Source organism: Empidonax traillii, unplaced genomic scaffold (assembly GCF_003031625.1).
Source record: "Empidonax traillii isolate 1590-97213 ecotype Southwest subspecies unplaced genomic scaffold, ASM303162v1 scaffold625:size414109, whole genome shotgun sequence".
In the NCBI taxonomy this organism is placed as follows: domain Eukaryota; kingdom Metazoa; phylum Chordata; class Aves; order Passeriformes; family Tyrannidae; genus Empidonax; species Empidonax traillii.
This window is the reverse complement of record NW_020955818.1, coordinates 192,756-216,848: the sequence shown is the minus strand read 5'-3', so window position 1 is coordinate 216,848 and position 24,093 is coordinate 192,756. Positions and strand designations below refer to the sequence as shown.

At 45.7% G+C, this 24,093-nt stretch overlaps 1 protein-coding gene across 1 annotated transcript in view; it reads right to left on the bottom strand.

The window, feature by feature from the left end:
• LOC114065156 (fibronectin type-III domain-containing protein 3a-like) overlaps positions 1-23,472 on the bottom strand; it is a 34,843-nt gene extending 11,371 nt beyond the window's left edge. Inside the window, exons 1-10 of the mRNA XM_027898825.1 lie at positions 23,439-23,472; positions 12,016-12,143; positions 8,279-8,354; positions 7,373-7,449; positions 5,551-5,779; positions 4,313-4,585; positions 3,371-3,426; positions 2,109-2,263; positions 1,784-1,843; positions 448-586 (exon numbers count right to left, since the gene is read on the bottom strand). Of these exons, the coding sequence (XP_027754626.1) occupies positions 448-586; positions 1,784-1,843; positions 2,109-2,263; positions 3,371-3,426; positions 4,313-4,585; positions 5,551-5,779; positions 7,373-7,449; positions 8,279-8,354; positions 12,016-12,111 (1,161 nt within the window). The 5' untranslated portion in view covers positions 12,112-12,143; positions 23,439-23,472. The remainder of the gene's footprint in view (positions 1-447; positions 587-1,783; positions 1,844-2,108; positions 2,264-3,370; positions 3,427-4,312; positions 4,586-5,550; positions 5,780-7,372; positions 7,450-8,278; positions 8,355-12,015; positions 12,144-23,438) is intronic.
• Positions 23,473-24,093: the final 621 nt, after the last annotated feature.

Sequence of the window (24,093 nt, the reverse complement as noted above, 5' to 3'; positions counted from 1 at the left end):
TTATAAGAAAAAGAAAACCAATAATAAGAACAAGACAACACAGCTACCAACAAGTCTTCACAGATACCGTATATACTCAAAAGTCAGATTAAAAAGTGTAAATCCTCAAAACCAGCCAAAGAAATTTAGTTTGCATGGGTCAGGATAACTACAGGAATATTAAGTTGTATTTATTTATCATGTAGGAACCCAAACAAAAACATAAATACTCCATTCTTTCCTCTCTGCCAGTTCAGAAGAGAACTTTCCTACAGAACAGTTCACGAGAGACCTGCTACCAACTCTGCCACACTAAAGCTGCAGGCAAGAAACTCAGTAAACATCGAAAGAGGAAGAAAATAATCATTTCATTATCAGTGTTAACTGAGCAACTTAAGAGGCAACACCTAAAGTAAACATATACGTGAATCCAGCAGATCCCACTGCACACCCAGCTCTGGTTCTCACCTTCCACTGCAAGCTCAGGCTGTTTTTGGTTCTGTTAATCAGCTTTGGGGCAGCAGGACAGTCTGGCTCACAGCTCTCTGTAGTGAAGCTCACCAGCTCTGAAATGGATTCCTTGATGGAGCTGCTGGTTGCTGAAACTCTGAACAAAGGAGAATGAATGATGTTGCTGCTGCATGAGCACCTGGAGACCTGAGGAGAGAGCTGTCAGCTTCAGAAATGCATTTAAATCCCAAGCAGGGGCTGCAGGTTGTCTGCACACAGAGCAGGGATGGCATCACCCAGGGATCACACCTGCTGGTCCCAGACAGAGCAGGGATGGCATCACATCTGCTGATCCCAGAGACCCCATTTAACATCCTACATTTACCTTACAGTTACTCTCTGTCACAGTGGCCATGCTTTAGAGCTGAAATACAGGTGGGATGCAGGATGGAAACTGCAGTGTTCCCAAATGGTAAAGGGGGCCCTGACTGGGAACGAGCCTTTTCCTAAAAAGACCCTGAGATTCAAATACAGCCAAAACTTGGGCAAGAGTACAGACACTAAAATGGGCTGAATCAGCTGCTCAGGCTATAAAATCATGGTTTTTAGGGTAATTGTTTCATCTCTACAAGATCTGTGCTCATTTCTCTGTGTTTAGTTGGCCTGTATGGAAAACAACCCCCAAACCACCGCCCCTCCTGCGCAAGTGGAGCTGTGCTGAGTGTTCCACACACTCAGAATGTTTCTGCAGCTTAAGAACAGGACTTTGCTTCGGCAAATCTCCAGTCTGCTCTCCCCCTGTGCCCCAGCACTGACTCTTCACACATTCCCTGGCTTGTTTAACCAGCTGGGCTCTCCCTGAGCAGTCCCACACCTCCCTCAGGATTATTTACTGTGTGGCAATCCTTGAACGTCACGTCTCGTTCCCTGCTCACATCCGACTTCCCACTCGAGCCAGTTCCCCATTCCCTCCTTGCACTGCTGCACTTCACACAGGCTACTCTGCAAATCAAGCTGACAGGTCAGGCTTTCAGATCAAGGCTAAATCATTTCATTTACCACTGCCTTCAGCCTACAACAATCATCTCACTCAGTTCAATCCTCTTCTGAAGACAGGGAGTAACGCAGAAAAACTCACAGTTTGAGAAACGGAGAAAATGGTGGGGAGGAAAATGAGGTGACATTGTAATGAAATCAGAAGATAAGTGGGAACTTAGACAGCCAAACCAGTGTCCACAGCCACGGTGTTTTTTTCAGAGTCTTCCTCGAACAGTTTGGATCACACCTCTTACCATGAAGCCACAGTAATTCTGTAATTCCCCAAGCATTAATTATTTCCTTCCCAGCAGCATACCTGGCGTGATAATCAGTTGCTGGTCTGAGATCAGGAAGTGTAATTGTTAATTCCTCCCCACTGTGAAAAGGCAAAAACAAACAAAAAGCAGAGTTACAGCTCCTCCTTAAACCTTCGAGGCTCAAAGCTCATTGAAAAGCAAAACCACGTAGAGCACATTTAATTTTCCCACTGTCCACGTAACTCTTTAGTGAAATTACTTAAAATTTATTTCATGTGAAGTAGGAAGGTCTGCAAGTCAACAAACAGCTCCTGATAGAGAGATTGCTGATTGGTTAATGGTTTAAACATGGCAATTGTGCTTAAAGGAAGAAACTAAACTTACACATAGACAGATTTAAATTTTCCATTTTTACCACTGTTGGATATTGCTACTTCAAATGTAAATGCTGCTGGACTATGACTATGGCTCTCTCCATTCTGTGAACTAACTGGGAGATTCCAGGACAGAACGGCTGATCTTGCTTGTATATCAGAAACCTATTAAAAGCATAAATAATGCAAGTAAGTTTGCTTTCTGCAAGAAAAGGTTTGTTAGTCAACAACATGGTGTGGCTAGTTTGCCTATGAAGCTCCTCACTGGAGGAATTCTTTACCTTTGTAGTGGAAATACCGAGGCATTATTTGAATTTCAATTATTTCCTCTAACCAGCACAGTAAAGGCTTTCCCTTCAATCACCAGACAAAACAGACACATCACACTGGCTCGGGGCAAGGAGAGAAAATTCCTGTGTCATTCTCAGCTGTGGAGCCTTGGACACTGCCACCAGAGCAGTGTTCAGGCACAGACACCTCATTTTCCTACAGCTCCCTCACATCACATTTAACCACCAAGCCAAGGGACAGCAAGAGGCTCTGATTTCAAGACCGAAATGTCTTAAGTTTTTTTTTACTGCTGGATTCCCACACTCCAAATTCCCCCTGACAAAGGCAGCACGGCCCTCTGGTAGCATTAAATACAGATGGCAGAAGCAGCAATGAAAAAAATAATAGTGTAACAAAAAAAAAAACCCTCAAAAACTGGTGTGGAGGAACACAACCCATGTTTGCTGTACAGATAGTGCAGAGAAGAGCTCATTAAACATGCTCAGGATCAAAACCAGACACTTAAATTAACCTCACTAGACTCCAACTTCCTAAGTCTGTACATACTCAAATATTTGCTCCAATTTCTCAATATAATATAAAAAGAGGATCTGTTTTTGTCAATTTTGTTCCCAATTTTCTTCAATCCTCTATGCTGAGCAAAGGATGGTTCCAAGGGAGGACAGACTTGCAACAGTTTAGCAGGCCCTTGGTATGCAAGGCACTAAAGCCTTGAATACACCAGAAAACTTCACCAGTGGAATATTCTGGGATTACAGACTGGGAGACTGAGTCAGACAGTTTCAGAGAGCTGAGAAACAGTGAATTTCCACAGCATGGCTGCCCTTTCCCAGCTACAAACTCGGACAGCTAAACCGTATTTATTTCCTCTACTTAAAAAATAAACCATTAAGAACAAAGAAAAAGGGGATCAATAAGACACAAGTTATTTTATACAAAGCATATCCACAGAAAAGAATGGGATTTAAGGGTAATACTTACGACTGGTTTGCCAATGCTCAAGTGAGTATCACATTTCTTGGATTCCGTGTCAGATTCTGAAATTTAAACACAAACCAGATTAATCCCAAACCCTGAGAGCAAAGCCAGGCTGTTACCAAAAGGCCACCACGAGATGGAGTTGGCCTCATTAGGGCTTTAACAATGGTACTTATTGTGCAAAGTTCATTTCCCCTGTTTGTTTTGGCTGCGTGAGGGGGAGAAACATGAACTATCCAAAACTAACAGTGTTACAAAAACCCTTTTAGTACATCCTGCACAAAGGGGATCTTTTCCTAATCTGAGCATAAATGGGTTTTCTTTGACAACAGAAAAAGATTCCCCTGAAAATGAAAGGTGTTATAAAAATGACAATAAGATCTTATCTCTGCTTTTTGGTTTTCCTGGAATTTCTACAGCAGAACAATCAGGATCTGGAAGAAGCCTGACACTGCCTCAAACCAACAGCAAAGACAATCGGACTGGCACGAGGCATTCTAGTAGCCAAAGCTGAAATTACAGCTCATCAATCAGCAGCCTGTGCAGATACTGCTCTAATCTTCTTATTTCTTGAAGTATTAAGTAGCACCCACTCAGCCAAAAAGTACCACAAAGAATGGCATCACAAGCCTTAAGTACCTACAGCTCATCCTCAGCTGGAGTATCGATCAGTCCTGGGCAGAAACAGCAGGGAAGTAAAAAGGTTTACAGTTCAATTTTCCTCAGGACTTACTGGATAAATCTCAAATGAGCAAACTTGATATTTATTATTATTATTTTTAGAGAAAGAAAATCTGAATGCAGTGAAAAGCACTTTGGGCTTTCTCTAATCCTTTCTCTAATCAGCCAAAAAAATGTATAAATTGAGAGCTTATTTTGCAGTGAACTTACAGACCTGTTTTAGGAAAGAATTCAGGTTTCTTTTCCCCTTTCAATGCCACCTACCTCCCATCTCTGCATCTGGACTGCCCTTTGTTTTTCCTATCTGCTTCTGCTTTAGTGCTCCTCCTGCCCCTTGCTGTCCCTTCCCATTCCCATTGGGAATCGTGGCACTGGAAGAATTAACAACTTTGTGTGGTGAGGAGGGAGGACTGTTCAGTTTATTGTTGGTGTGACCACTGGCTTGTCTGTCTTTCAGTCTCTTCTTCAGGTGCTCCTGCATTTTGAGACTCCTTTCATCCCGCTGGATGAAGTTTGTCCTTCCATGGGAACGAGGTTCTACAAAGGGAGGAGAAATTAATTCACTGCTCAAACCATTTGCCACCCGACAAACACTCTAAGCTGGAAGAATCACTGCAGTGAAACCACGGGCTGAACCCCCTAGGAACTCCCCTGTGCTCTCAACCTGGAGGGGCAGGGATTTCTGAGGGCTTTTTAAACTGAATTCTTCAGGCCTTCCTCCCGTCAGCTGCTCCAGGTCCTGCCTCACAGCTGCTTTTCTTCCCTGCTACAGCCCCATTCGCAAAAAAAATAAGCAATTTTAGGACCCAAACTAACTTTTTTAGAACACAGCCTGGGGGCTACTGTTTGACCCTAGACATGAGTCAGAACACCTTAATTATCAATTTAAGCTTGAGAGAGAGATAGTGAATGGTCTTACATAGTTTAATTTCTTTCAGTTTTAACTTTTGATAATATAATAAGGTGTGTAATAACTCTGGAATATGTAAAAGCTTGGTTTAATTCAGCATGTCCCCCAGTCCTTCACTGAGATATTGATTCATTCAGTTTTTAAATATACAGTGGACTTGCACTTCACCCTCCAACATGGATAATTATGTTTTTTGGTTTATTGATTATTCTCTTTTTAGTCATATTTAGACTCAAAAAAAGACATTCATATATCAAATTAAACACATTTTCAAGCCGAGGCTGTGACAAAACACAGCAGTTCTGGCGAGCCCAGTTTTAGGCAGAGGCAGAAGACACCACTGTGGGATTTACAGTGCCAAACGCAGGGGATCTGTGGAAAACACCCGGGATCAGAACACTTCCCAGGCACCGCCTTTGCACTAAAGATGTAAAAATGGAACAGCAGCCCATTTAAGCTCTCCACAGCCCCACTCTGCACTCGAGTGCCCGCAGACCAGGCTCGCACACACCCCCACACAGGGCTGCTCTGCCACCCCAGCGTGCCCCTCCCCGAGCCCAGGGGGTCCTGTCCCTGCCGGGAGTGTCCTCACCTTGCTCCTGGAAGACGTGTGGCGGCGGGTGCTGGTGGAGGAACTGCGGGGGCAGCTCCCCCGTGCCCACGGGGGGGAACACGGGGTGCGGGGGGTGCGGGAGCAGCGCGTGCGGGTGGGGCACGTAGTGGGGCACGTGGGGGGGCGGGGGCGGGGGGGGGTGCATGGAGGGGTGGAACTCCGAGTGCGGCACCACCACCACCTTCCGGACTCCGTTCTCCTCCACCACCTGCCACGCAACGGGAGAGACCCTCGGTCAGACAGAGACACCCTCACAGACGAAGAGGTACGTGTAAATAAGGAATTCTGTGCCTGAGGCCACCCCCACAACCCGCCAGGCAGGGATCTGCACCCCAAACCGAATTCCAGGGGAAACCAGCCCTGTGTTACTGGAAGGAAGAGGAGCTGCAGGGTCAGCTGTACCACACCCCAGTGCTGAACAAACCACAGAATCCCAGCATAGTCTGGGTGGGAAAGGACCTTACAGCCCTCCAGTCCCACCCCCTGCCGTGGGCAGGGACACCCCCCACTAGGCCAGGCTGCTCCAGGGACACTTCCAGGGCTGGGGTATGAAACCTGTTCACCACTGCAGCATTCCATCCCACTCTGGCAGAACCCAAAAACGATCCCTGGGCTCCCCCAGACATGGGGAACACAAAGGTAAAGTCTCATCTCCTGACAGGAACGGCCTGAGTGACTCAAGCTGTGATTTAGAGTTCTTTCAGAACTTGTCAATCCCTGTCACAACAACCAAGGGAACACAAACCAACCCTCCTGCTTTCAGGTGACAGCAAACACAGAATAAATAAACGTATTTTTCAGGCTGTACAGCTCAGCGCTGCCAGGGCTTTGCGCTCTGTTTGCACTGATGGCTCCATTTCCGAGTGATGAATTACATAATCTGGAGGATCTTCCTTCAGGGTTTGTACCTACTCAGAACCAGCAGAAGCCCAAAATGCAGCTGTGTGCAAAAACACAACCCAAGAACACGCAGTTACAAGGTTTCAAGCCTACTCAGAAAACTCCTGATTTTAGATATTACCAGAAAATGCCAGCAAAACCAAATTAAACTACTTGCTTTTAATTATTTCCCTTTAAAATCCATTAATTTAGCAGTAAATCAAACTGGTCATTTGAGCATCTCTGGTAACGGCTCAAATACCACACACAGGTCCGATCTGCTGTGACTGAACAACACCCAGGAGTGGAAAATCCATGAGGATGGAAAAGCAAAGCTGGGAGAGCCCAAAGCCCTGCTGGTTTCACAGGCACGTGTCACTGGAGTGAGTGTTTCCATCACTGACATTCCCTCTGCTCCAGCAGGGGGGTTTTGCTGGATGTTGAGGAGAGCAGGGGCACTGAAAACTCTGATTATTTATGACTATTTAGCTATAATAAAATACAAAAACCTGCAGCCAGCTGGGACTGTTTGCATGACCCAGGCACCCACCCTCACCCTGTAAACAGGACTGATGGAAAACAAACATGTGGATCCTGTTAATGGATCAAGACAGTCAACGCAGAGCCATCTTTCTTACTAAAAGTATCTTCTGCTGCCAAAGAGTACTTTAAAAAAATCCTGGGAACCTGATCAAATTTTATTCAGTGAACAGAGGTGACACAGCCCATAATAAAGTGAAATAGTTGTTAAATTCAATGGGAAAAAAATAGGAGAAATGCTTTTTTCCCAGCTAAAATAATCAATAAACAAGATAAATATTATTTAAAAGCCCCACCCACATAAAATATAACCCAAAAATCTATAAATGACATAAAAACATGTGATATAAAAATATGAAACAGAGGCATGAACGAAGCTTACCTGAGATACATAACCGGGAGGCACAAATATTGGTGGCATGGAACCATTTGGTGACATCAGAGGGACATGTGCTGGACCTGGGGAGGAACAAGGGGCCACTTTTCAACAAACCAGGTTTCTCCCACCTGGAAACAGCTTTTTCCAAAGGTGGGAGCTCACCTTGGGGGCTGAAACACCAGCAACTGCATCTGCCTCGGCACTGGATTATTGGCTTTATCCCAACCACCCCCCTCAGGCAGCCACCAGTGTTTGTTTCATTGCACAAAAATCAGTGTAGATAATTTTAGCTCTTTATTTTGTGGCAGCTAACAGTCTGTAGTGATGCAGACAGCTGGTCTAGTAACTCTGTCTTTTTAAATTTTAAATAAGAATACATTGGTTTTCACATTTCAAGCTGAAAGGAAGTATTCCTGTGTGAGACTTGATGAGAGCAGAATGGACACATTTTATATAATAACATTTGAAATGGCGAAAAATATGTCAAAAACAGAAATCCTGATAAATTCAGCTTGACTTCCAGGAGATGTTTGCCCTGACTCAGATGTTTCGTCACTTACCCAGAAGGTAAAAAGGACTTTTCAGGCACATTTGGGAGCAATAATTCCCCCAGCACCTGCCAAGGCTGTACCTGACAGCACAGAGAGCTCACAGGGGCTGCTAAAGTTGTTTAGATTATTGTGGGCTAAATCCTATGTAAATTCATTCCCAGGATTCTGGGAAGACAGTTGGTCAAGGATCACTGCAAACCCAGCTTTTATAAATTGAAGTCTGCAGGATGCAGGGGGGCTTTAACAAAAATCTGATGTACTACACTGCAAAGCATACAAACCACATTTGATAGCACAGAAACAAACAGCAACTTCAGAGCCAAAATATTGGGGTTCACAACTGCAGCTTCCCCTTTACCTTGAATACACTGCATGTGCCCATCTTCAGTTGTAATTGTAAATGTTTCACCTGGGTTTACCTGGACAAGAATAACCTGCAGGAAACAAAATACAAAAGAGGTGTCAGGTTTTTTTCACATTTTAAGAACTATCTGGGGGAAAAAACCCATCTCTTCCTTCTCCCCACATGTGAAATTAGAACAACAAAGCTCTGGCAACCTTGGAGCAGAAAAGCAAGATGAGACACTGCTGGGTGGGATGAGATTTCTTCATACTTTGACATAAAATCATTTTTGTTTCTCAGATTATCACCAGAAGTGCTTCCCTTGACACACCTATATAAATATACCTATATTTAAATAACTAACTAAGCCTTTAATTTCAATTCTTTCACATTGCTCTTTCTTCTCTTACTGAGCTTCACTTTGCTTTTCCAGCTTCCCCCCCTCTGCCCTGCATCTCCCCACGGATCAGGTGTGTTTTTGTGTAAGTGTGCAGTTAAAGAGGTGCAACCCCCAGGGAGGTTCTGCAGGTCATTGTGGACATGACCACATCCATCTGCACACAAATCCATGTGGAAATCTGCCAGAGTCGTCCCTCAGGCACCATCATGTCCCTGTGCAGGGTGTCACAAACCATCACCTCAGCCTGCCCCACGCACAAAACACGTTTCAGTCTCGGTGAAATACTGGCAGCTGTAGTGTTATTGTAATTTTATTGCAACATGGCAAACTTCTGCAGTGAATTTTATGATTTTCCACAGGCACAGGTCTAATCCTTTAGTAAAATGAGGGTTTGGCTGGGTAAGAACTGCATTACACAGTCAAAGTTCCCCCCTGGTGACAGCCAGTACGTGAAGAAAGGCCAGTGTAAAAACAGAAATAAAATGTTTGTTAAATTAGCTGCGAAACTCAAACAGTATAATCTTCCATCCTTCAATTTTTATAAAGTATTTTTTATGCTGTTCATGGAATAGTTGTATCAGGTAGATGGGACCTGAAGAGATCACCTGGCCACCCAATTCCTGCTGAAATGAGCTACTCATGACACCAGTGAATAAATCTATTCTGTGCTGACACATCTCCCGTGATGGAGCTCCCTCAACTCCCCAGGCACCTGCACCACCCTCACCTTTCACCACCCTCCTCAGTGCACACTGACAGGAACAGACTGAAAAATGCCATTTAACACTGATTTTGCAGCTTCTGCATATTGGTATATTAATCTTGACTTTATTTTTTATAACTTCCCTGGTACAGGAGAATTGATGCTCCTTGTACAGGAGAATTTTCCTTTGGGTAGATGAGTTGTTTCTGGACATAACTAAACCACCAAGAACCCCTGCAAAGGCCGTTTGGCCAGTCAGCAATATTTACTGTGGTTCTGGGAGAAGGAAAGATGGCAGAGAATACCTTTAAAAATGGTAAATTAAAACACTGGAACTTCAGCAGATCTGTCATTTCTGCATGTAAGTAAATTTGACTTTAATGCTCCTGAAATTCTCAGAGCACAGAGAGAGAAGTGATGTTAACTGTTTAAAGAAAGCTGACAATAATGGGCACAAGGAACCAGGGAAGAGGAGGTTTGCTGGGGATGGGATCAACCCTCCCAGCAAAGCTCCTCCTCTAGGCAGGAAAGGGATCCTTTGAGGGATCCTGAGCCTCTGAACGTGGCAGATCTTCAGAACAAGTCTCAGTGAACTCCAGTTCTCAGAAGCAGCTCAGGAAACTCGAACTGAGCAAAGATCCCAAGCCAGTGGTGCAATCACAGGCTGCAGCAGCTCCAGCCTGGAATTCCAGGAATGCACAGGCAATGTCTTGGAGGAATGACTCACTGTAATTAATGAAGCAAACGCAGCTCCAGCCACCTTCCAAGGAGGCACATTTCCAGGAAGCTGGAGCCTCTCTAATGAGTGGATCTGGGCCAAGTTCCACGCAGGGAGTGCTGGAGCCCAGACCTGCCAACACCTCCGGGTGTCCTGGGCAGCCCCTCCGAGCCAGGCCATCAGCACAGGGAGGACACCCACTGCCAAGCACCAGGCTCTGCTTTCAGCCCTCAGACACACACTTTCCAACAAAACAGAAAACTTCCAACTTTTTATATAAATTATATATTTATATATATGTCCTCTGCAGCCCTGGCAGTGAAATAATTAAAAATCATCTGCACTAATACAGCTTCTGAGTCAAGATTCTATTTAAACTCCAAACCTACTCTTCAAATGCATTTCCAAGATACAACTCCTTTTTCTCTCCCTTTTCTGCTCTCGGTGGTTGCAAACAGTCTGCTCTAGGTTCCAAAAATGTCACCTCCTCATGGCTCATTCAGCACACCCAGACCTACACCCAGACATGTCCCTCACACAGCTCTGGGACAGGGGCCAATTAGATCTACTGGATTTCTCTTCCTTGATCTCTTTTCCTCATGTAACACGAAACACGAGGTTCTGGGCAGGGCTGAAATTTCACCTTCCAATGCCAGGACTTCTGAAACAGCTGAGAGACTCCACAGCTTCACTTATTTCCAGACACACTCATTGTACTTCCATCCCCAGAGTCTGGGGCAAAAGGAGAAAAGTACTTTTTCTTTGATAAATTGAATACAACACAGGCCTCTCCTCTTTCCCATCTGCAACAATGACAAATTAAAGAATATCTCATTTCAAATTTCCCAGCATTTATTGTCTATAAATGACCCCTACCAATTCATGATTATTTTGTTGCACCCTGTTCAGTCACTGCACATTCAAATATCCCAAGGGCTTCTCTGTCACCACAATCATTCCATGACAGTTATCCCCTGGAAACTTTTATGCAATTTTCCCTTCTGGATTAACCCCTGAATTCCCATTTCACTTGGTGCCAGACACTCGAGGGGATGAAGTGATCAGATTAAAGCAGTGGGTAGTCTGTCCCCGGCTTCAACAAAATGATTCTTTAACTCCAGGCACAGAAATCCTTCCAATGTTTTGTTATTAGAGAACCCTTGAGCAGCCCAGGTTAGAAGGGACCTTGAGATTATTTGGTTCAACCCTCTGTGGGGAAAGGAGCCTAAAAAAGATGCAGAGTTAAAGTGTCAGGACGGCTGTGAGATTTCTGAGTGCACTGCAAGTCTGTCTCCAGAGGCTGGGAAGATCCTCAGCATTTACAGCACAAGGAACTCGGCTTCTACTGCCAAACAGTAAATGCACTTCATGTTTACTGACAACTTACACAACCTTGGGCTTCAAAACTCTTTTACTTTCACTTTTGCCTGTATTTCTAATCCTCAGGTACTTCTGGAGGGTTGTGTCCAATAAAACTCTAAAGTTTCAACTAAATGCACTCAGGTTTCACCACTGCACTGTAATTATTAATGAAGACACTTAATAGCAGGAAGCCAAGGTCTTTCCTTTCATTTTCCTGTAACAGACTTCTTGCTTTAGAGCCCTGCAACCACTTGCTAATCTTTATTCATTATTTCACACGAGTTTCAAAACCTTAGTGCTTTATTAAACCCATATATTATATTTTCCCTTTGATCCTTGGAGTCTGCAGTGTAATTTTAAAGCACTTCCATGTGCAGAACAAACACTCCCTTCACCCAGACGAACGCTGAGTGGTTTTTTCCTCCCTGTATTTGCACTTCTGTTTAAGTGATGACATCAGTGCTGGGAACCACATCCTTCCCTAACTCTGCAAATCAGTATCAGGGCTGGGGTTTTTCGAGTCTCCTCCTCTCGCAGCCACAATCCCAGCTGTTCCAGGGTTTACTTGCCTGCTGGATGCTGTCCCCGTTGACCATGTGAGGTAGAAGTGGCACTTCGTTCAGCAGAGGGGTGGCTTCCAAGGGGGGCGGCTGGTCGGCCATCATTTCTTGGGACCGTTCATGGACACGTCCACCACCTGCTCCAACAGAGGCACAGCGACAACATCACACCCGACTTCTCATCTTTATCTACTTCATTTAAGCAGTACAGACCCTTCTCCCCAAATTATCCTCTTCAATGATCATGAATATTCAACTTGCCACACGAGTGCAGCAATTACACACTGGGGGAACTGGCATTTATGCAGCACTTTATTCCTAAATTTGCATTTACAATTCTTCTACTCCGGACCCCAAGTTTTAGGCTCAATATTGCACATATACATTTCAGTCCCTGTGATGACCAAAAAAGCCCCCAAACTTGTGTGAATTCTCCACATGTCCTCAATACAGAGCCTGACACGGTGAAAACAAGGCTTAAGACAACCCCAAAAAGCATTTTGTACCAAAGTCTTCAACTGAGACCCATGGAGGAATGCAAAGGTAAAGTGTTGTATAGCTGTGGACTCCCAGGGAATAATCTGCAATTACAGCCAGTCAAAACACAGTGCACATGGTAGGGAATTTTCGGCGTGTAGTTAATCCAGCATCCATAAAAAGCACGAGATAACAGGATGCAGGAAATGCTGACACTTCCTTCTCCCTTCCCATTACCTCCTGTAAACCAGTGTGGGTAGGATGGTTGATTCCTTAAAAATAAAAATCAAAACCAGACTAAAAACATCCCCCCCAAATCTGTGCCCGACCCAAGCCAGGCTGTGCCAAGTCCTTGCTCAGTTCTCTACAAGCTGCAAGGAAAGGGAGTGTTTGGGGAAGGAGAGAGAGGAAAACCCCCAGTGAACTCTGCACCTGTGGCACTGAATTTCCAGATTTACAACACTGACTTAGCATTTCTGCTGCTTTTAACCCACTTTGCTCAGGAAAGGCCTGCAATAAAGCTGACACTACCAGGGTTTCTCCTCTACTGCCACGGCAAGGTAAAGGAGCTGGTGGAATCCACTGATAAAACCCACATTCCTTCTTGTTTGCAAAAGCATCTCAAAATAAGAGATACAATCACACAGCCACAAAATGCAGCACAACAAACTCCTCAAGGCTCCCCAAGAACCCCCAGCACTTCACAAACAACTTGTTTTCCAGGTCTGCTCCAGTCACAGCTTTAAGGGGCCAAACACGAAGGTGCAAGGGCTGGACACGATCTCCGAGATTAAATTTCTATCAGGTTACACTTACTATATATATTTAATATATTTAGCTGCCTTAGCATGTTATTTATTTCCCGAATAAAATAACCTCCTATTTGTCAGGCTTGGAATTGCCTCTGCCAAGGACACAAACTCAGCTGATGGTATTTATTTATTCCACTTAAAACCCCCTCATGGAATGGTAAAATTGAGGCAGCTTTTCCTCCTCTACACCTCTCCCATTTTCAGATGTTTAGAGGTTGGATTAAGTCTTAAGGGCCATAACAGGAATATGCTGTACACAGGCAAAACGAAAATTCTTTATTTTTTATATGCAACAGTCCCAATTTCTTTCATCTCTGAACCTCAAAGACGACAGAAATTAGTACTTAAAATAGAGGGGAAACCCCTTTACCAAAAAGCAACTCCAGCTGCATTCAAATGTTCAAGCAACCAAAATAAGCAGCTGCAGAAAAACGTGTTCTGAAACAGGTCCCAAAGCCACCTGCGATTCTAAACGAACGTTCTGAGTTTCTATCCTCGTCCTCTGTGTTGGTTAAATTAATTTTCTGAGGCTTTGCCTTTAGGACAAACTGTAGAGCAGAGCCCCAACATTCACTTGGGGTTTAGAACGCTTAATCTCCTGCCTGATGGCTCAGGTAGTGTTTAATTCCCATTGACACCCACACACACATTCTACCTGCTTAGTGCTGTAATTTCATTTTTCAGAGGAGGAACTTAATACTTGGAGCATCAGGAAACAGCTGCTTTTATACAGTTAATGACAAACACCAAAAATAGCAAATTTCATGTCTTGGCAGGAATCTCCACCTGGGCAGAGAAAATAGAAGTCCTGCCACAAACAGAACCATTTTGAGAAGTTCTGGGCAGTTCCACCTGGCTCCCAGCGCTGATGTTTCCCTGCGCAGCTGGGCTGGGGTGGCTGCGAGCGGCAGAAGGCTGAGGACAAAGAGGAATGTCCTGACAGATTGGAAAAAAACCAAGTTGTTTTGGTTTCTCAGCCCTGCTTCATTCCTTGAACATCCTGATAAGAGCAGCAAAGACACCACTGCCCTCAGAGGGAGCCCAGGGAGGGTGGGGGGGACTCGACCCCTCCCCACTGCAACAGGGAAAACTTTTCCAGGGAAACAGAACAAGATCCAAACAGATTCACCTCCCCAAAGGCTCCGTTTCACTGGAGGAAGTAGGTGGTATTTGGGTAAATAAAAAAGAGAATTCCTGAAAAGTTATTACATACTCAGCACAATTTCCTGCAAAACATAACAAAGACAGGGCTCTATCTTGAAAAGCCATTTCCCAACACCCTCCCACAGCTTGGAGCAGGGAATCCAGCCCTGCCCCACAGCCCTCAGCCACGGGGACAGGCTGATCCCACGGAAAAGCTGGAGGACAAGCACTGCCTGGGCAAGGAGACTGCAGGATCCTGAACCCACCTCCATCCACACTCCCAGAAAATCAGTACAAGGATGCTCTGGGTTGGAAGGTGCTTTAAAGGCCACCCAGTCCCACCCCCTGCCATGGGCAGGGACACCTTCCACCAGCCCAGGTTGCTCCAAGCCCCATCCAACCTGGCCTTGGACACTTCCAGGGATCCAGGGGCAGCCACAGCTTCTCTGGGCAGCCTGTGCCAGGGCCTGCCCACCCTCACAGCCAGGGTTTCCTTCCTAATATCCCATCAAACCCTGCCCTCTGGCAGTGGGGAGCCATTCCCTGTGCCCTGTCCCTCCATCCCTTGTCCCCAGACCCTCTCCAGCTCTCCTGGAGCCCCTTTAGGCCCTGCAAGGGGCTCTCAGGTCTCCCTGGACCCTTCTCTTCTCCAGGTGATCCCCCCCAGCTGTCCCAGCCTGGCTCCAGAGCAGAGGGATCCAGCCCTGGGAGCAGCTCCAGGGCCTCCTCTGGACTCTCTCCATCATCTCCACGTCCCTGTGCTGCTGTTCCCAGGGCTGGGGCAGCTCTGCAGGGGGGTCTCCCCTGAGGGGGCAGAGGGGCAGAATCCCCCCCCTGCCCTGCTGCCCACGATCCCTGTGGGATCAGCCCAGGGCATGGGGGGTTCTGGGGGCCAGGGCATGTCCAGCCTCTCGCCCACCAACACCCCCAAGCCCTACCAAATCCCACAGCCCTAAAACCCTGGCAGTGATTCCAGGCTTCCCCTAGACCCTCAGTTTTATCCCAAGCCAAGTCAGCCTGGAGAGGCAAACCCAGCTGGGGGGCTGTTCATGGCCCAAAATGATCAACCCACCCACCAGGAGAACTGCATCAAATTGCTACTCAGGTCCCTAAAGCCACTTTGTTCCATCACATCTCAGGAACAGGGGCTCAAACTGCTTTTGCCACGCTCTGTTCTTGGATATTTGAGGTTAATCCTCAGTGGTTACTGTGCAAGTGGTCAGGGGGAAAAAAAATAAGGAAAAAGTGCTTGCACTGAGAACTCTTAGGCTGCACTGACATTAAAGATGAGCTAATACACTAAATTTTAGTCTAAAATAAGCAAGAATAATCCCATCTGGAAGTGTTAAAGTCTAGGCAAATTTTGTAATTTATAGGAATTTACTGCAACTTAGTGAATCACTAAATATGAATCAATAGCAGAATTTCTAGAGGTGTCTCTCCAGCTTTGTCACCCTGTCCTGGAGATTTCTGACTCAGTATGGAATTAAACAGATTGAGTTTTAGGAAAGGTTACATTTTGCAAGGGCATTTCTGACCTGATTCACTTCTTTGCAGTGGTTTCTATTACACACCAGCTAAAGGTCACTCCCAAACCTGGTTTGAGCTGAGGGATGAATTCAGCCCACAAAGCATGAAAGCCATAAAAATTAAAGTAATTGGGATTAACCACCTCTGAAACAAACCTGAAGCAGTTTTAGCTGAGCTTGAACAAATGATAGTGGAGATCACATTCCTAAGTGAAATAACTTTTGTTTTCACAGATTAGTTGTTCAACACACACACATACCCCTAAAAAGCTAAAATACTGTCATTTATTTCACATTAAAAAAAATATTTTAAACTAAACAAAAGCAATTCCTATTGCACAAACAGACCCTGGGATGTGTTCTGGAGTGATTGCACACTGGGCTGGTGTAATATGGTCACTCATGTCAAGCATATTCACAGCAAGGCCACATTTTCCACGCGCTGTCTCAGCCACAAAGGCTTCTAAGAAACCCAGCAAAGCTGCAGGACCGGCCTTCCAGCAAACAATTCCCGTACACAGAGCTGGGCCTGACCTCACTTCCTGCCAGAGGGAAAATGCCGAGCCCCTGGAAGGCTGCAGAGCCCCTGGAAGGCTGCAGGGTTGGCCTTGCCTGTGTCCAGGCAGGTTCCTCCCCAGCAGCGCCGCTGGAGCCCGGCCAGCCCCAGGAGCCGAGCGGGACTGGCTGATTGCAGCACCCACGGCCAGGAGAACAGCCCTGAGCTCCTGCACGGCACAGGCACAGCCCACCCAGGGCTCAGGGACACCGGGGCAGCCTGCCAAAGGCTGCCAAACATCAGGGGCTCACCAGGCATTTGGAAATTCAAACCTAAAACCGTCTACGGCACTTCCGAAAGTGAAGTAACCAGCGACCCCAGGGCGTGGAATTCCAGTTCCCAACAAAGAAATGGTGGGAGCTGATGATCTTAGAGGTCCTTCCCAACTTTAATAATGACTCTATAAATGCTCAATGAACTCCTTGCAAGAACTCCCAGCATTACTGACCCTCCTGTTTCCATTTCCAACCCCGCAGCTCGGGATGAGGCACCACGTTCGACTCTGGCACTTCCACCTGAATGACACAAACTCCAACATCACAACAGCAATATACTGGAGAAAAAAAAACAAAAGTCATGGCCAGAATAACTGTCCTGTATAAACACATCATTCCCGCTTCATCCAGAGTTTTTTGGAGCAGTCACCAGTAAACAACAACACAGCAACCACTTCCAGCCCTGTTTCTCTTTAGCCCCTCACAGGGAATTTGCAGGGCGTGTAAACACACAGAGATTGTGGCCTCTAAAAAAATAAGGTCCATTTAATGAACTGAAAAAACAGCTTTTCCATTGGAATGGCATCCTTTCATCGCTAATAGAAGGTGAGTTACCTGCTGTGTCGCGGTGTTACGGATTTAGCAAGTTTTGCAAATCCTGTTGGCTCGTGTTAAAGTATTTTACCAGTAATTTAATATATCCCATAGTCTAAATGGGGAGAACACTGCAGACAGCAATGGATCAGCTTCATTCCACTGTCCAACACAGAAAGTGAACAGTGTTCACAGACAGCAAAAAATCAGTTTATAATCCCAGACAGAAACTATCCCAAATTACCATAACTTTCATTTCAGTCAGTGCTGGATATAAGATGAACAAGCTCCTATTCCAAGGAGCTTATTACTGAAATGCAGGGTTTAATTTTTATTGAAATCCAGCATGCCTGAGTTAGAAAGAACAATGTGTCCAGGATGGAGAGCTGGGAATTCAGCAGAAACTTCCTGATTTCCAGGTTCAGTGCCCTATGCAACCTGCCAGCCTGATCCTGGGTTTTCATTTATTGCAGGAAGCAAACTACCACAATACTGCTATTTACTAAAGGTAGCATTGTATCAAACCCTATAGCTTTAATTATACCTTTTTATAGGTATAATGACAGAACTACTAATTAGTATTATAAATATTATATAATATAGAAAAATATAGTCAATATATTCTCTTTAAGTGGGGGGAAAACTCATGTTCTCTGATAAAGAAAATGATGAATTATTGCCATGCCTTAAAATCCAGATCTCCTGCAAACTGAAGCTTCAGAGTATTTTACACACATTCCACCCTGCCAGTTCAATTTTCCATCAGTCATCTCCAAAGGTTGTTCCAAGAACAACCACAGACCCAAACAAAAGCCATCCCCAACCTCGGGCTAAGGAATAACCTTGTCCAAAAGATCCGACATCATTTATGACTCCTAAAAAACCGAATTTGAAATTTATGCCCCACACGACTCCGAGGTGGGAAAAATCTTGAGGAAAAAAACCAAAAATACACAGGCTGCCCTCTGCCACCCACGCTTTCCAAATAAACAGCATTTTGAAGGTATCATCCCAAGCCTAAAATAGTCCCCCTGTGCCCCAGGACCACACGTGAGACCTGCGGGGTGCACTGGTGTGCTCTGAGCGAGGCGAAGGCACCTTTTTAGGTGCTTTAACAGAAGCTCAGTGAGGCCTGAGCTCTGGAGGCACCACCACCACTCCATAAGTCATCTGTTCCCCACCAAACGCGTGTTTGGATTCGAATGCTGGCAATAATTTACAACGCCACCCCGGCGGGTTTGTCAGCAGCATCTCGTGTGAAGTTTGGCTTCCAGCCAGAAGGGCAACACGACTTGGTGCGATCCTGGAAATGTTCAGGACTGACCCAAAGATTGTGCTCAAACATTTGGAATACTGAGAGCCCAAAGTCCTTCTGATCCAGGGAGGACTGACCCAGGTGAGCTCTGGGACCTCAGGAAAACATTAAAAACTCAGTAAAATTCCACCCCAGCTCCACACAGGACCAGGTTTCTACATTCTGCTCCAAGTGTTTGTTTCCAGCAACTCCCAAATTAAAGAGGGATTTTAATTGAGCACTAACACTCATCTCACAGGGTACTGTCAGTCCTAAAACTCTCCCTGGAGGAGGAGGAAGATTGGGATGGAAACCCTCATATCAGACACCAAAATCCCTGAAGGCAGCAAGAAACAGCAGATAAACCCCATGGAGACACGTGGGAGCTCTGACCTCAGGGACAGTATCCCCTTCCATCCTCCTTATCCACCTGGATCAGGTTCCTGCTGTGACCGTGCCAGGAAAGCAATAAAACAATTGCTCCTCTCCACCCCCACCCAGGAACCACCCACTGCGCTCCAGGATTGTTTTCCAGCCTGCAAGTGCAGCCCTGAGGATTGCACGGGCCACAGTGACCACTCAGATGGTCAGTGCCCACCCTCCAGGGTCACACACCTCTCCAGGGACTGCTCAGCTTCCTGCTGCTCTTCCCAAGAGAAACTGCACTGGAAGGAGCTCTGTGAGCTGGGAACAAAGAACCTGTCACTGCCCAGAGCACCCCAGCTTCGAGCTGAGCTCTGATTTAACAACACGCTCACGGGAGGGCCATGTCTGCCCTCAGATTATTCTTTTAAGAGGCCTGCAAAGCTTGCAGTAACAGTTTCTATAATGCAAACACGACATAACTTTTGGATAAATATTTTCCTTCGTTGCTTTAGTTATAATTTTGTGTCTTTTCTCTCGCTGCCAGAAAAGCAGAGTTGAATCCTAAGCACTCGTGTGCTGCTTCCTAATTGACCAGTGCCATCAACCCAAACCCAGGAGTTCCTGAAACATCCTAATCCTTCTTCTGGTAGAGAACTGAGCACCCCAAAGAAAGGAGCCTTTTCAGTGTTTCATTCTTATCTCAACTTTAAAAAAAAAATAATGGGATTAAGGTATTTTCCAGCTGTATCAATGTTGTTAAAAAAAAAAACAAAATAAATGTAAAACTCCTTTCCACCTGGTTAGGAAAATTACATGTTCTGGCATCAGCTGAGTTGCTCATTTTAATGTCTTAAAGCAAGAATTTTTCAAGCTGATAGAGAAAAAACTTTAAATAAATGCAACATAACAACCTACTTATTTTAAATATGATTCTCCAATTGTGAAAGTGAATTTTAACTGAGTTTAAAACCACGTTATTCTGGTTTTTTTAGGCCCCGAAGGAAACCAGTTTATTTACACACTGACAAAATACTAAGGAAATTCTATATTCCAATGGTTATCTAATTCACTTGCAAACTATGGGAACAAGATACACTGTGGCCCACTGAAAAGTAATCCAAAAAAACTTCTGACCAGATTCAAAGTCAGACAACCCCACACTCTACAGGGCAAAAAGGCAGCTGGATTTCACACCTCAAAGCAGCACAGAGCTGAGCAGGTGGAGCAAAGCGGTTCAAAGTGTGCCAAGGTTTTACCAGCTGGGAACTGCAAGTTCCTACAGGGACCTGCCCGTGTCCAAGGCTCTGAAATCCAGGTTAAGGATCTGGATAACTGAGTACAACCCCTCCCTGGGGGACAAATCTGAAGTGGAATGTAAAATTCAACATGTTTTATGATCATTTTTTCCCCTGAAAATAAAAAAAAAGTTCTGCTTATTTCCCAACTTTTTGGAGTGCAAAGGGAAAAAGTTCTGTTTCGAAGACTGGCAAGAACCCAAAGGAATGGTCTGCTGTGTATGCAGACACATCCATTCCAACAGGAACACATCATTCCATGGCACCTTGCTCATCCCAGTCCCCTCCCTGCAGCGAGGAACACCCAGCTCGTGGCAGGAATAAAAGGTTAAGGATTTTGAAAAGGTTTCTTTTAGAATCTTCCCGTGAGGAGCAGGTGGGAAGGGGCGAATTTCAGTGCCCCCTGAGCTTGGCTGCTCTGCTTTGTCCTCTGTGTCTCCAGACCTGGGTGGGACCTCCTAGGACCGTGCCAGGAAAGCCCCAAAACGCAGCCCTTTGTAGTGCCAGAGCTGGGTAACCCCTAAATGAGGCTGGAGAGCATTATGGGCTGGCAGACACACACACAGCTGGTGTGGCACAGCCCAGAGGTGATCCCAAAACTCTTCTCCCAGCACCTGCACTCCGTATCTCCAACGATTTATTTACTTTCGGCCTGACTCAGGGAGCCCAATCACACAGATCATCAACACCAACACAACAAGGCCACTTCCAGGAACGGCTCCTACCACAGGACAGACAGCTGGTGGCTGATCCCACAGAACAGCAGGGGAATCAGCACCTCCCAGCACGGACACAAGCAGGACTTTGCTTCCAGGTTGCTGCAAAGGCTGATTTCCCACCACTTTCTTCCAGCAGGAGCCCGATGCAGCCTGTCAGCACAGCAACACAAACAAGCCTTTTCCATTTAAGAACCCTCCTACAAACCAGGGCTTCAAAAACAACCAGAAAAGCCCAGTGAAAGCAAAGGATCCCTTCAACCTGGAAGAGATTATGCAAACTCCGAGCAAGGAAGAATTATTTTGATACACCAACTGGAGACTGTTTTCCTTCTGCAACATGAGAAGAGGCTCAGGCTGTAACACTTTAGCTGAGCAGTGAAATTAGTCTGGTCAAAACAGGTTATACTTAAACCAAGGGCTAAAACACAGCCATAAATCACTTTAATTAGCACAGCTGAGCAGTCCCGTGGCAACAGACCATGTGCATTTTTGTAGTTCATGGAAAACGCAAGGGAAAATGCAAGGATGAGATCACCCACATGAGGTTTGAGCAGGAGCACTTCCCTCAGAGTGTGACAGGCCAGGTCTGGGAACAGAACCCCTGCCACAGCTCAGCTGATGGATGGCAACACACTGAAACCACTTCCTTCTGCATCAGCTTTTAATATGTATTAGTAAATCAGTTAATCTGCTGTCAATTCAGGAATATAATCATATCTTACATAAGACCCTAGGTGGAAATTATCAGTTTTGAAGAACATAAGGATGACAGTTTATATGTAAGTTTTGATAAAGTTTATGTTTTAAGAATTCTAGGTATTAAAACGCAAAATGACAGTTTACAATATAAACTGTTGCTTACATAACACCTTCCAAACCTGAGTGATTCTAAATAATTCTCACCCCTGACATTGCAACGGACAAAAATACACACAGGGGTGAGCAGATTAAAGGTTCTGCTGGGAACAGCCAATCTGCTCAAAAACAGCTGTACCATCCTGCAAGTCCTTCGGGAGACTGAACCCCCTCACACACAGAAATTAAACTCTGCCTTCATCCCTTCAAGCACCTGCTGGAGGAGAACCCCAAGTGACACGAGTGGCACCGATCGCTCCACTGCTCTGGAACACTTGAATACCTCCCTCAGCAGAACTGAAAGCAACTCAGCCCCATTAAAGAGATATTAATGCTGAAAGCATTTGATAAAGGGCATTAAACAGCAGATAAAAAAAACTCCATCCAAATTTATAAACCTGTATTTGACCCGATTAAATTGTTTTCCTCCCACATACCCATTCAGCTCCAGGAGAATACAGCATGATAACCATGGGTTTTCTCCATACCTTGTAAGAAATCCACCTGCTGATCATCTTTTGCTTTCCAGCACTGCTCCCCAAAGCCTTGGTTTGTGCTGCTGGAGTTTTCACCCCCCACTCTACATCCATCACATGGCACTCATTCTGTAACGTAATTTCTTCTGCTGCATTAGAGAATTGTGAACCAACCATGTTTAGGAAGCTGGAGAAACTGCTCTTTGCTAAGTTGAAACTTGCATATTGCACCTGAATTTTGGTGCATGTCCATAGCATGGAAGTCGAGTCTTCACTAGAGGGGACCTGACCTCAGCAAAAACACCCCCCTGGTAGAAAAACTAAACTGCCTGGATGCCTTTTGATATAACAAAGTGGTTTCTGAGCCACAAAGACCGTACACAGCACCTGCTGGTTCTGCCATGGAAAACACTGCTCAGCCAGCAGCTTCCAAAACCCATCCTGACTCTGGGCTACCTGCATTTTCAGGAATGCAATCCCCTGGTGGCACAAGAGTCTTACAGTGTTGTACATCAGAAGACAACTCATGGGACTCTCCATTAATTAAAAAAAAAAGAAGTTGGAGAGTTCTTGCTCTCAATCCCTGATAAGTTTCTGACAGATTTCTTCCTGCTTTTCCAGCAGATCAGTTCCATGACCTGATCCATCCCATGATCTCCAACTAAACCCAAAGTATCTTTGCAGGGCACTCTCAGAATGCAGCTGTTCTCCACACAGGAAATACATTTTGCTAATACCAGAATTTACTTGCTTTATCCAAAGCCAATTATGCAACTCTCTCCAAGACAAAACTTCCAGCTGAGGGATGGGAGGGAGAGAAAGAGTAAGAAATGTGAAAACAGAGGTAAGGCTGCCACCTTACAAAATCAGCAGAGCTTCTGGAAAACACTGAACCTCTTCTTACCTCAAGAACCCAATCAGTACTTCCTTCCCTAATTCATTTTTCCAACTGATAATAAGTCATCCAGAAATTTCGTCCAGAAAAAGGAGTCCCGAGTTTAGAAGTCTGTCAAATATATTTATTTCAACCTAAAGTGTTACTTAGAGGCTTAATGAGAAAAAAAATGCTCCAGAAGAGAGCAATAAGTGATGTTTCATTACCGCTGACACTCTGCTGCCTTGGAATCCCTCCTGCTGGGGACTGTCCCACGCCAGAGCTGCCGGGTAAGCAACGTGTACTGCCCTCAGTCTTCTTTCTGCAGGCAAGAAAAAACAGTCACCTTCATCTTAGTGCCTTGGCAAGTCACAGAAGCACAGAATGTGCTGGGCTGGAGGGACCCGCAAGGACCATCCAGTCCAACCCTCAGCCCTGCTCAGGACCATCCCCAAGAGTCACCCCCTGTGCCCCAGAGGATCATCCAAACCCTCCTGCAGCTCTGGCAGCCTTGGGGCCGTGCCCACTGCCCTGGGGAGCCTGTTCAGTGCCAACCAGCCTCTGGGGGGAAGAACCTTTCCCTGAGACCCAACCTGAGCCTGCCCTGACACAGCTCCAGCCATTCCCTGGAGGCTGTCCCTGCTCCCCCCAGAGCAGAGCTCAGTCCTGCCCCTCCTCTGCCCCTGAGCAGGAGCCATGAGGGGCCAGCCAATGGCTACAACTCCACAGGAACAGCACCCACAGCTCAAGGAAGAAGGGAAAAGCCAGCAGGACTTTCCTGGCATTCCCAGGTTCACCCAGCACGTCCCCAGGGCCAGAGCTGACACTGCACAAACACTGCCCAGGCTCCAGAGCACTCCCAAGACACTGCCCTGCTCAGCC